This window comes from Montipora capricornis, chromosome 9, assembly GCF_036669925.1.
Source record: "Montipora capricornis isolate CH-2021 chromosome 9, ASM3666992v2, whole genome shotgun sequence".
Classification (NCBI taxonomy): domain Eukaryota; kingdom Metazoa; phylum Cnidaria; class Anthozoa; order Scleractinia; family Acroporidae; genus Montipora; species Montipora capricornis.
Window position 1 is genome coordinate 45,261,342 of NC_090891.1, and position 13,025 is coordinate 45,274,366.

Here is a 13,025-nt window from a genome sequence, read left to right on the forward strand (position 1 = left end):
CCAGTCCTCCAAATTACGTCACCAGATCACCTGGAAGTGAACTTGTCTTGATGCTACCAGATTTTTACAGTATCTTTTCTCAATCACAAACGATTGGCTTGAAACTCTTGGAGAGACTACTGTCCTGACATGGCAAATGCCCACCTCCTGATTCAGATTGTGGCTCAGGAATGTCCTACAGTGCTTAAGGTAATTCCTTAGTGTTACATTGCGCATCCCTACTGCGCACGATTTTCGCGTTATTAGCGCGCGCACACAAGCACGTGCACGTACAAAACGTAAGAGATTTCCCTCAAACTAAGCCCAATAGCGAAATAAATGCTCCTTTTCTCTCAAACGAGCACGGTGACCCCCGATTTTTTTTTCAGGTATTTGCTAAGAACAGTCTAATAAAGAACATATTTGAAGAAGAAAAAAGTTTGATAGTAGAACATGAATTTTTTTGGAAAACAGTTCCGTACTGTACTGAGTGTATTTTGGCCAAGGCGAGGACTTCAAGCTAACCACGGAACTGTCCCAAAAAGTGCACTATTCCTACAACCAGGCAATAAAAAACTGTGTAAATGAAGCAATACTGCTTATGTGAATAAAAGAAGCTTTATTTCCAAAATAAAATTTTGTGTCTTTCAAGTAACCAAGACTAATTCTGTATGAAGGTGATTCGAATCTTTAACGCGCAACCACTAAAAACACCCCATTTTAAGAGCCTGCTCACGCGTAAACAAGCACGGTGACCCCATTTTTTTATTACATTTTTTTGATGTTCATATCATGAATGTTAATTATGCCAAGTTTCCCAAAAAGTTTGATAATAGGACAATTTCAAGGGAATTACCTTAAAGCACTCTATTATAGTTAAACTGAACAAAATAGCACCTTGAACATTTTGTCATTCCTGTGATCCCAGTTTGTCTGATGACTTACGATGAAACTGCTTTGGAAGGGACAGATAAAATCCATGCAGGTCTGACTCACCATTTGGACAGCAAATTTATGTATCATGAACATAATAGAGAATCATGGTGGGATCCATTGTAATTGATGGCACATGTATATGGTATACAGACTTAAGATTTTCCTTGTTAAAAATTTTTCGAAGTAGTTTGTTTTTTAATTTCCTTTGTTTCAGATTATGATTATGTCTATGAGACAAAGGAAAGCAGAAAACAATCCAGTCTAAAAAAAATTTGTGAATGTGAATGAAGATTATTTTTATGAAAAAAGTCATTTTATAAAATAATTAGGATAGTACGCGCACTCTCATTGGTCAATAGCTGTGTTTAGATGAGAGTGTGTAAACACGGCTGTGACATCACACAAAGTTTGATTGGTTATGTCTTGCCAGAAGTGCGTTTTGACTGGCTGGTAGGAAATGTGAACGTGTATCAAGAAAATCTGTTTCAATTAAGAAGTAAAAAAAAGCAGCATTTTCCTTCACTTGTCGAATTATCTTTGAGGGGATATTTTATAAAAGCAATAGAGGACCTTTTCCCGTGTTACCATAGCCTCATCTAAACACTCGGGAAAGTTTGGAGAATCCTCGAATTCTCCCAACTCCCCCTCGTGTTTAGATGAGGCTATGGAAACACGGAAAATGTCCCCTATTGCTTAAATCTAAAACATTCTAATGTTCACACATTAAACGATTATAAAAAATAAAGTGAACGCCGATTCAAACCTTGGTACGAAACATTGTCGAGATCGCAGGGTAAACTTGTCCTTTGTTTGATATGAATTTTTGTCATGCAAAATCTTAAATGATGCATTCTCCTCAGGAGTTGAAAGCAATGGAAAATCCGTTAGTTTGATAGGCTCTGTATTCCGCATTGAAAGCACCAAAAATTCTTTGAGAAGCACACTTTCTATTGCGGTGAGCTTTCTCTACACAACCCACAATCATGTATCACTTTACAAATTTTAGCTGCTCAGAAATTGAAATAGCATTTAGTTAGTGCTCAGGGGAATTACAAGGGTGGAATTACAAGGACTAGCATGTGATATCTGTTTTCCAGCAATGGTTTTGATCTGTTTAGCTCTGATATGAGGACTAACATTACATTTACAATCTCCATTAATTTGCTTATGAATATTCTGTAAGTAAGCAACATGGTAGGCACAAGAGAAAATGATGATCAAATAATAAGATTGGTCACTTGGAAGGCTGTTATGCGAAAAAGAGACTTGAAGAAATTTACCAACCTGAAATGTTAGCAGAGGAATAACAAGAAGAACTGATGCAAAAGCAACCATAATGTGGCCCCTCCGCTGTGCAGGAAGCACCTCTGCTGTTCGCACAAATATGATGGACCAGATGATGTAATATAACACCAGGAGACACAATAATGATAGCACTATCCACATGGGTACAAACACCACCTGAAATTAGATTGTATCAATCAAGTTACTGTAATAATCAAGAAAACATTTTCCATTCATTGGGTACTTTCCACTTGACCAAAAACGTCAGAGATTCTAGGGAAGGAATTGAAATGGTACAAACATTTAATTTCTAAAACAAAATTCCAAATGTTTGGGTGTTCATTGAAAGGTTGACCTGAAATCCCAGGACATCAGAACAACCAGGAATGATGTTCCTACATGTACCTGACTGAGCCCAGTTCCAGTTTCATTTATTTTTACATGACTATTTTTACTTGTTAAAGAAATTTAGACTTGATTCGCCCAACCAGAAAATGCTGTTTCTCATTTGCAACATGAATCCAGATTCTTAACCCTTTCAGCCCCGATAGTGCCAAATGGCACTTATAGATTTTACTCTGTCTAACACCAGACGATTTTACTTGTCAATGGGGAACCCCTCGGGGCTTAAAGGGTTAATTAAGCTAACAGCGTGAAAAAACTATGTCCCCGTTTAACCCTTTCAGCCCCGATAGTGCCAAATGGCACTTATAGATTTTACTCTGTCTAACGCCAGACGATTTTACTCGTCAATGGGGAACCCCTCGCGGCTTAAAGGGTTAAACCAAGATTTTCGGTCGAAAGGAAAGTGCCTAGATTATTTAGTACTGATTCCTACATCTAAGATACAGTATTTCAATTAAATAATTCTGATTATTTTTCATATTTCTTTTTCTCCAACAAAAATGAGGTAATGGAAATACAACAAAATGTAGTTAAACTTAATCCCATGCTGTTACATCTCCTTATTTCTTTAATGTACAAAACAGGTTTAATACTACTGACATTTTCTTGAAAGTTATAGTCCCTTTTTTCTTAACCAATTTAATTTACTTCTTTGTGACTACATTGTACTACCAATTTGCAGCAAGGAAGTAAGTTGTGATAAATAGTAAAATGGCAAAGGACAAATGTTTTTATTACAACATTTTGTCGTACTTTGCTATTCTACAATAATGGACGAACGAAGCACAACAGTGTACATTGTAAGTTATCATTATCTAACTTACCACCCAAGACCAAAGAATAACTTTGTCCAGTCTCAGGGAGAGGAATATGAATTGCAGAACATTTACTGAAAATACTGTCTCTAGCTGCAACAAGACAGAAATTCATGATTAACATTTAAAATAATTTCACATTGGCAGCTGGAAAAAGGCTTCATTGTTTCTACCAACCTCGACAGATCTGTCATGTCTAAAGCCCCAAATACAAGCAATGATTGAGAGAGATGAAAGCACATACAAAGGCATAAACATGAGCCTCCATGGGAAATGATGTCCTCCTCCAAGATTGATACACACAAAAATCTCAAACATTAGAAGAAGAAGATGCAATGCCAGGCTGATTATCATTGCTTTGAAGTTAACGTGACTGTCTCCCTCTCCCCTACAAAACAAAAGGAGTGTATTTCTTATTTAGTTGAAGACGTGTTACAGTATTTACTGGCTGCAGTGACTTGAAGCATTACTTTGCTCTCAGTGTTTTTGCTTGACAATCTCAAAACATTCTTTTTTTGTCGAGTCATGTGTTTGGGGCTAGGTCCAACTATCTTTGATTGACTGTTAAAGTTGCATGTGGGTTAGGGTTAGTTGTAAAGTGTTATTTATAAATAGAATTCATACACATTATATGAGAAACAGGTTTCATTATACATTGTGCATGTACATGTATACATCCTTCATGCAAAACCTTTGAGTAATTGTACCTGGGTTGTTAACCACTGACTTCTACACTGCCCCCACTGCACAGTAAAATCTACTTGCATTAGACAGAGTAAAATCTACTAAGAGGGTCTGAATGGGGGGTCCACATGTCGGCGGTCGGTTAAAATTTTTTCGACCTTTGTCGGTTGTTGGTAAATCCCAGTTAATTTTTTTGTCGCTAGTCGGTAATTTTTCCCTCGTTTTGTCCGTAGTCAGTAATATTTTCTTGCCCTTTGTCACTAGTCGGTTAACCCCATTCACACCCTCCACTAACTCACACTCCTAGGAGGTTTATAGGGAGCTAAATAAGCACCCAACATCTTTGAGACACAGATGGCAACCAGAGGAGGACATTTTGCATGCCAGTGTAGTAGTGTCTCTCTGATTTTTAAACTTATCATCCCTATTGGAGAAACAATACGTAGCAATATAAATCTGCTTGTGTGAAGACAAGTTAACACCCTTAAGTGCCACTCAGACTTATAGATGTTACTCTGTCTAACGGCAGACGATTTTACTAGTCAATGGGGAACCCCTCGGGAGTGACAGGGTTAAAAGGAAAAACAGCTCACTTTTTGGTTCACGACCTCATCTCAAAAACAACGTGTGCTTCACCCATTGACCCCTCAAGTGCCCTAGGACACTCCCTGGTTGACTAGAAAAAAATTATTGTGAGGGGTTAGACAGAGTAAAATCTGTTTTTAAGTTTATTATATGACAGATGCCTCCACAGATACCTCCTGTTATATTGCCCGACAAATCAAAGGTCACAGATTAGACAAATTTTGCAGACAAAGTTCAGTCAAAACCACCGACCCTCAACACCACAACACTGTTCTAAAGAAGATCATGATTACAATGACAAGAATGAAAAGAGGTTCGAATCGAGTGACTAGAGGGAACTGTTTACTGCTAATCTACTTTGACCACTATTGTTTCCTCTTTCCGCACAACCTATATACAAAGCGAGATTTTTAAAATGCCCGTTGATAACTCAGTTGCAGATAGTAGCGCCTATTACAGCCGTATTACAGTACATGCCTGATTCTTGAAATTAGGCGATTACAGAAGACAAAAGTAAATGGGTATTTCTGAAATTGCTTTTACAACTTAAGATATTATTGTCACAGAAGAAACAGCCGATTACTGACATGAAAACGTTTTCACGACACCTCAAACACACACAACCTTACAACCGACCAGCAAGCGACTGAATCGAAAATGCTATAAGAACTTTTGAAACCTGTACTCTGGGTGCCTTATCCAAATGTAAATTCCTGTAAAAGCGCCGGATAAAACCGTGATTTTCCAAATCCAGATAGGTGTAAAAACTATCCAGTAATTCCAAGTGATTGCTCCATCCAAACGCAACGCCAGTAAAATCGAAAAAATAAATAGTGTGAAGAAGAGAAGAAACTTGCTGAAAGAAAAAGAACGTCGATTATGAAATGCTTTTTCTTATTTTTTACACCTCTAAGAAGAAATTTACCTGGGATTAAAATCCTGAAATAGACGACGAAGATTCATTTCCTATGACAAATTATTCAGAAACTAAAACTGTCCTAAAGGGAAAATTAAAAATAGTAAAGGATTTCTGCGCGATTCAAAATGTTTCCAAACACTGCGTGGTTACTCAGTTCACTATACCCAGGAGCCATTGCAAACTTAGAAGTCCACTTCGCTGGACGCTGGAACTCGATCTGAAAGGCAAGTTTGCGAAATTTTCGTTTTTGCTACTTTTAGTTTATATATCAACTAGAGGCAAAAACCGGCAAAATTTAACTGAAGGTTGGGCTTTGAAGCCTGCGAATGTAAACTTATTTCTGGTTCTTTTTCCCAATTGAGTGCCTCAGGGGAAAAAAAAAATCAGCCGGAAATACGCCCTGCTGCATGGGCTTGGTTTGATTTGCGCATTGTATTTTCTTGAGAGGCTGAATAATTTGCTAGTTCTCTGTTTTCAGGCCGGTATGCAATATATTTGGGGTGAAGTCTTCTGGAAGACTGAAATCTGGTTTTAGGTTGTAAATTAAACCACCGCCGGAAATACGTCTCCGTTCGCAGGCTGAAATGCGCCGGCATTCTCTCTTTCATATTCTGAAACTTTACCTGCAACATTTTGTTGTCAAGCCTCCAAAAAAGAGATGAAAGTCTGTCATTACCACTACCCATTATTTACCACTTTAATAATGATAACTAGCCCTACTAATATCACACAAAGCGCAACATAGAAGAAACATATTTCAGTCTAAATCAGGCATGACAAAACTGCTAACAGATCATGTTCAACCTCCTCAAGCTTACAGTTGTAGATTAAGACAATCGGACAGCCTGTCCTCATAGCTTTTCTCAAGCAGTATCCACATTGTAGGAAGGCTGTCTACCTAGCAGTTCTGGTCATGAAACAGTGGAGAGAAAAACTTTCTGTTTTCTTGGCCACTCTCTCACTAGCCTGCAAATGCAGATTTCCGGCATTTCCGGCTGTAGTTTCTCTCCCCTAATTATGGCCTGAATTTGGATGTGCCACATAGTATTATTGGTGATACATACTGTAAATCTTTACAAGGGTATTTCACAGCTATAAATTACACTAAAGAAAAAAAAAAAACACATTTACTCCATAGGCCAAATTCATGTATTACTTTCTTTTACTATACTATTAAAGTGGTACTATGATCAAAAAATCATTTCCTTTTTTCCTTCAGATTTTGAAAGCGTGTTGGCTTAACACCTAACTGGCAAAATTTTGAGCTTTGCGTTTTATCCAAAGGCTGTTTATTTTGAGTGTAAGTTTTGGATTTCGTGGTCCGCCATTACTCACGTTCAAACTGGCCGATTGGACCTCAGAGGGTTGGATCTAGAGAAAATGACGTCATTTACTCACTAGCTTAAAATTTCAGTGTGTAAACGCAATTTGTTATATATGCAAAACACGGGTTGAAAAGTCTGAAAGCCCGAAACTTCCGTGCTGCATATTAATTAGACCGCGTACACACGCATTGCATTCTTAAACTAGTGAGTGTTTGACGTCATTTTTTTTTTTTTTCTCCTCGACCCAGCTCTCTGAAGATTTTAAAGTTAGTAATGGCGGACCAATAAATAAGAAAATTCCAGCTAAAATAAACAGGTGTCTTTTTAAAATCAGAACTTAAAACTTAGGTGAGTTAGTGTTTAGTTAACATAGTTTTGAAATCCAAAGGAAAAACAAAATTTTTTTTTGGTCGTAGTACCACTTTAAACATCTGCTGCTTTGGGGTAGAAATGTTTAATGGGGACATTAGGGCCGTTTATACGAGAGTAAATAAGCCGCGGCTAACTCTGGCCGCGGCTTACTTAAGCAGCGAAAGGAACTATTTATACGAGTATTAACTCCCCGGCCAGGATAAGCCACGGCTTGAGAAAGCCGTGAACGTAGATTTTGTACCATTTATACGGGGTGTTCGCGGCTTACGTAAGCCGCGGCCAGAGTTAGCCGCGGCTTATTTTCTCTCGTATAAACGGCCCTAATATGTTATATTCCAAACAGAGAAATTAATATTCACATGGTATTACTCTGTTTCTTTAAGACCTGTATTACAATGATTTTATTATAGGAGTATGTATAGGACATACGTAACCCACGCCTTAACAAACTGTGCCTCCTAAGATAAGATGGAAATATTGGGTTTGTTCAGAGCTAATATCAATCTATTCAACAATAGCTGCTATTCCACTTTATTTCTACAGGGAAACTTTTTTTTGCATCATTGAACAAGGAAAGTTATTTTTCTTAAGTCAAGACTTTCAGTTTTGGAATATTCAGAACCCTGCATGTACTGATTACACAGAATTACTGCAATATTATACCTTAATGATTATTGAATAACACTACATATATAGCTTGGCAAAGGCAAAACTGGACAAAGTTTAAGCTTTTTTTTATGTTAGTTCCCTTATTACCACATACAAGTCCTGATTAATATACACACAACTTATTAGCACTGCCATTTTCATAATTCTGTGGCAACTCATCTTCAAGCACCAATGCCGGGGGTTGACCCAAAACCACGGATGCTGAGATCAACAATAATATTGAAGCGTGACCTAACTCACCAGTCAGCATCTTTGGTTCCAAAGGTAGAGTTGATCTTCCTAGCTATGTTTGCAAAATTAATCTGATTGATGGAAACCAAAACGCATTTTGGTGCTTGGCGCGTGAAGGTGAGATTCTGCAGAATTATGAAAATTGCAGTAATCATAACACTGAGGTTCAACCTAAATTGTTCATCACAAAAAAAAAACAAGGCTGTGAAGATTTTGCTTTTTCTTAACAACAGTTTCTTTGGCCCACTTAGTGAAAGCACAACCACAGCAACATTTACAAATAAATTAGTCTGGTTATTGTTTCTTTACAAATACAACAAGGCCAAAAAAAATGACAAGAAATTGTATAAGCATGCTTTTTTGGTCAAGTATTTTTTTGCTTTATGGCTATGAGAATTATTCGAACACTGCTACTCTGGTACTTAAAGTGTGTGCGGCCAGAATGAAAGGTAACTTTTGTTAGTGTAGAAAGTAACTGTCATTATGAAAGCCAATTATTTGTAGCTCTGTGACAGAAAGGAAATTGACCAACTTGGGGCAGATTCGTTAAGGTGAAATTCTAAAACAAGCTTGGTTTCTTATAAAATTTACAGGTGCAGCCTCAAAACATTGATGTGACATAATCATATTAAAATTCATTAGTAGCGCAAATTAAATTGGAATTCCAACTCTTCACACTAAATGTATTCCTCAAAATATAATCTGCAACGAAATTGTCTGCTAATGGTACCACGAGAATGTAATTTTAAACGTTGAATGATTTTGTTTAGATAAAAGAAAAATAATTTAGCACCTCCATATGCAAGTTTTCCCTCACATGTTAGCACCTTTCTCCCACTGAAACCCTGTTCTAAACAGTTCCCAGTGAAGCATTCTATAAAATCTTCTGCAGGCCATCATCATTGCACTGTCACCTCGAGTGTTAATTTTTGCAACAATTTCATCAGTATAATGTACGGCTAACCTTCCCAATTCAAATCAAATGTCAGTGTTAAGAAAAAAGATAAAAACCGGTTTTTGTCTTATAATTTACAAACATTCTATCCAAACGAGATGTTAGACTTTCCACCAGGGGGTGCACGCACTTTGACAGACGTGTGAGCTTTTTCTTCTGCGCATGGACCCTGGCCACCAATTATATCACTTCCTTGGCGAGGTGGAGGTGGTTTTGCTGGTGCATTTGGTTCCTCAAAAACTGATGACTTTTGTCGTGCTTCCTGGTGAGGATTAACTACGTGGGGTTTTCTTGGTTCAGGCTCAAAGGCTGGTTTTGGCACTGGACTACTGGGTTCACCGAAAACGCTTGATTGTTGCCTTCTCTGTTGGCTTTCCTTGTGATGAGCTGGAGCCCCTTCATGCACAGACGCATCAGACGCAAAAACATTAGATTTGTTTCGTGCAACCTGGCATTGATTGACTTCTCTTTGTTTTGATGGTGGTACAGGGTTGCTATCATTGTCAAACAAACTGATTGAAGTTTTTCCTCCAGGAGGTGCCAGCACCCTGCAACAAATTTGTATACAGAAACATTAAAGTACCGGTACTTATCACCTCAACAAATTTTTCTACTTTAGTTATTCTTTGAAATAGTTCCAAATATGTTGTGTTGTTTTTAGAACCTTTTCATTGAAAATTCATTTTCAAATTCACTTTGAAAGACAAAAAAAGTGGTCATAGTTTGATCCATGCCTGAGCAATGAAGGGGAATGGGTTCGATATCGGGTTGACGTAACAAATTACTTTGCATCACGGTTTTCAAAGAACTATTACAATGCAAAGCAGTTATTAAGGTCAACCCAGTATCAAAGCGATTTCTCTTCCTTGCACCGTCACAGATCAAATCACAACCAGTTTTCAACTTTTTAGGAGCCTCCAACACAGTGTAACTTTGAAGGAGAGAGTTTAGAGAATTAGAGTGCAGAGAATACTTAAGCGGAAAAAGAGATCTAGACACTTTAGGCTCCCAGATAAATGTTATCAATACCAAAGCATTGGAAAAAGAAAACTTATTGCCTAGAAAAACGATGCTTCAGTCTTAATACGGACACTAGAGGACTATTGAAGAGAGATGCCATATGTGGGAGAAGAGCACTTCCAAACCTCTCAGTAACCCAACGGAGAGCCCGTTAGCAGGACCAAAAATGTTTCCGAAAAGGAAATAGGATTAGTAAGTGCTTAAATGTGCATTTCCTTCAAGTCTTTCATTTAGAGACTTTTCACTTTCATAGTTCTGGATTAATAAAATAATCTCAAATTAAAACATTGAGTAACTGTGATGAAAATGAAATAAATAAATAAAAGGATAGTTAGTTTAGACTGCTTAGAAACGAACCTGGAAGACAAACATACTTAAAAGAAAGATCCAGATCTTTAGGATATCTTACTGCCTGTTTAATCCTCAAGATTTCACCACATTCTTAAGAACACTTAAAAGGCAATTTTAATAATTTAGCCTTTAAGATCACTGAGCAATATTGTATTATTACACACTTACATTGTGATAGTTATTTCTGAAAACTGGAAAGCTTCAAATAAAGGCATTTTTGATGACAAACAAGTGAAATCTTTGTACAGTTCAACAGTGCAGTCAAGTATTAGAAAAGTAAGTATGTGTGAATTTTCATATTCTTCCCAGTTTATTTTTAGTAACTTGCCAGTGGTAACCAGTGTGTGTAGCTGACAAACCACCAAATGGAAGTAACAATAGCAATATGACAAAAAATAAGTTTGTTCTGAACACATGTTCCCGGTCAAATAAATAGAGAATTTGAAGTTGACACATCATGAATACAACAATAATACTGTTTTAACAAATAAACTTTAAAGTCCAAGACCTGTTATTTTTTACAACCTGAAAAGCTCTGAAATTCAAAACCGCTCTCTTATAAAAAACTACAGCACCCCATTTAATAAGATGACACTTTTCTATGAAAGATCAAAATAGGTTTATTTATTTATTTTATGTAGTTAATGGACTTTGACACTTAGACTTCTTTGACGTTGATATTGATCATGCAAACATCACACTGGTATTGAGGTAATACTTCAAGGCTTCCTTTAAAAAACAGACTTCAAGAGGAAGTGTTTAAATGCTACTTAACTCACTAGTTACTCAATATAGTTGTATGACGTTAGCAAAACGTCTTCAGCATAGTTTTTCACACATCAACCAAAGCTAAAGAGGTTAGACTTGTCAAGCCCTTGTGAAGTTCACAAATTGATGATGGGAAAGATCAAATGAGATGATTTAATCTAAATGATTTAATGAAATGATGATATAAGCATCTTGTTACAACTAAAACAGAATTAACTGGTCATAATTTACATATTTTCAAGATTCTTTTTAGAGCGATGAAAGACTCACTCACCAAAGAGTTATTGGTTGTTAACAACAAAAGATCAGTTGAGGCATGCGGCATATAGCTCCATTTGTTAGCGGGTTTCTGAATGTTACACAAAAGTGCATGGATCGTTGAAGGAAATAAGATTTATTTCTTGTTTTTCAATTACTGCATGAAATAAGAAGGCCACACGCTGGTCAACGATAAAGGTACTACAGTTTGAACATGTTAAGATGGATTGAAAACTGGCTCTCGACGTCAAAATCATTACAGATAGCGATGTATAAATATATAAGCTTTTGATGCTAAATGTTCTGTGGAAATCAGAGAATTTTAAAATACTAATTACATTGAAATGCTAATATGGAGCTTAGTTTGCGATTACAAATAGGGAACTGCATATGACGGCCAACAGGTGCAACAAATTCTGACTATACTCGTCGTGGCGCATTGGAAACACGGTACAAAACAAAAGTCAGATTATATGGGTTATGGCTTTACATAATTAATGCTTTGGTGGATCCGGTAATAATTAGAAATTCACGCAGAATAAAACTTCTTCGCCAATACAGCGTGAAGGTAAAATATAAAACAGAAGTGAAAAGCGATAAGCCAAATCAATTGCGGGTTGTGAAGTGAAGCGAAATGTTATGTTTGAAAAGGCGAAACAACAATTCAAAACGAGGTATTGAAAGAAGCGATTGAGAATAAAAGCTCGTATAAAGCTTGATTCTCATATACATAAATAACTAACGCTTACAATCTCACGACATTGACAAATATTACTTTGAAACGACCGGTTGGCTTGTACATTTATTCATTATTTCGAAATGTCAAAAGCGCTTTGGAACGAGTCTCATTCTTCGCAATCCCAGGCAGTCACCCAAAACAAAGACCAAATTGAATTTACACGTAGAACTTCGCTTCTCCTAGGCCTGATGTCAATTTCGATTGCGCAGGAACAACCTTTGGGCCCAAAACAAGAGGAATGTTAAGTTTCTTAAGTAAACAAGATGTCTTTGGACAAAACAGGAATCAAAGTTAAGCAAAGACAAAGTAGGTACGATGAAATATTCTAGGACCAACGGAGACATAAAAGCTGAAGGTCAAAATTGTCTCGACGAAGCTTTTCGATTACGAATTTGTCTGCTTCGCCAAACGCGCGTAAAATCCAACAACTTACTTGGTGGAAATGTTAGTTGAATCCGTGATACCGATACTGTTTTCGGTGCTTGTCATTTTCGTGAACTACCCTTTTAAGCTTTGCAGTAAAATGTTTGAAATCTCCCTCGCAAACTTGACTGCGCGAAGAGCAGTAATGCAAAATTTATGACAGGAAGTAACGCTAATAGCAAAGGATTCCCGGATGAAGCTAGAGAACCCGCTGGATAAAGTATTTCAAACGAACTTATTTCTCTCCGCTTTTCTGATTGGTCCTTCAACAAGAAGTTGTGGCATTTATATCGATTTGATTGGCTGC

The 13,025-nt window shown here is 37.1% G+C and overlaps 2 protein-coding genes across 3 annotated transcripts in view; both read right to left on the minus strand.

The window, feature by feature from the left end:
• Positions 1-5,763, minus strand: part of LOC138015945 (transmembrane protein 185A-like) — an 8,171-nt gene extending 2,408 nt beyond the window's left edge. The window contains exons 1-5 of one of the 2 annotated variants that reach the window (XM_068863075.1): positions 5,614-5,763; positions 5,368-5,544; positions 3,597-3,807; positions 3,429-3,512; positions 2,200-2,376 (exon numbers count right to left, since the gene is read on the minus strand). In XM_068863075.1, coding sequence (XP_068719176.1) covers positions 2,200-2,376; positions 3,429-3,512; positions 3,597-3,807; positions 5,368-5,544; positions 5,614-5,651 — 687 coding nt within the window. In that variant the 5' untranslated portion in view covers positions 5,652-5,763. The remainder of the gene's footprint in view (positions 1-2,199; positions 2,377-3,428; positions 3,513-3,596; positions 3,808-5,367; positions 5,545-5,613) is intronic. The other variant, XM_068863076.1, reaches the window with a different exon arrangement.
• Positions 5,764-7,811: 2,048 nt separating this feature from the next.
• LOC138015946 (uncharacterized) lies at positions 7,812-12,908 on the minus strand. Its single transcript, XM_068863077.1, has 2 exons — positions 12,729-12,908; positions 7,812-9,707 (listed from the first exon to the last, which is right to left on the minus strand). Exons 1-2 carry the CDS (start codon positions 12,782-12,784, stop codon positions 9,245-9,247), a joined length of 519 nt encoding a protein of 172 aa, XP_068719178.1. The 5' UTR covers positions 12,785-12,908; the 3' UTR covers positions 7,812-9,244.
• Between the last annotated feature and the right edge of the window lie 117 nt (positions 12,909-13,025).

Coding starts and splice junctions, on each gene's coding strand:
- LOC138015946 (XM_068863077.1), bottom strand. CDS start 12,784: ATGACAAGCACCGAAAACAGTATCGGTATCACGGATTCAACTAACATT. Junction 9,708..12,728: donor TCAACTAACATTTCCACCAA/GTAAGTTGTTGG, acceptor AATTTGTTGCAG/GGTGCTGGCACCTCCTGGAG.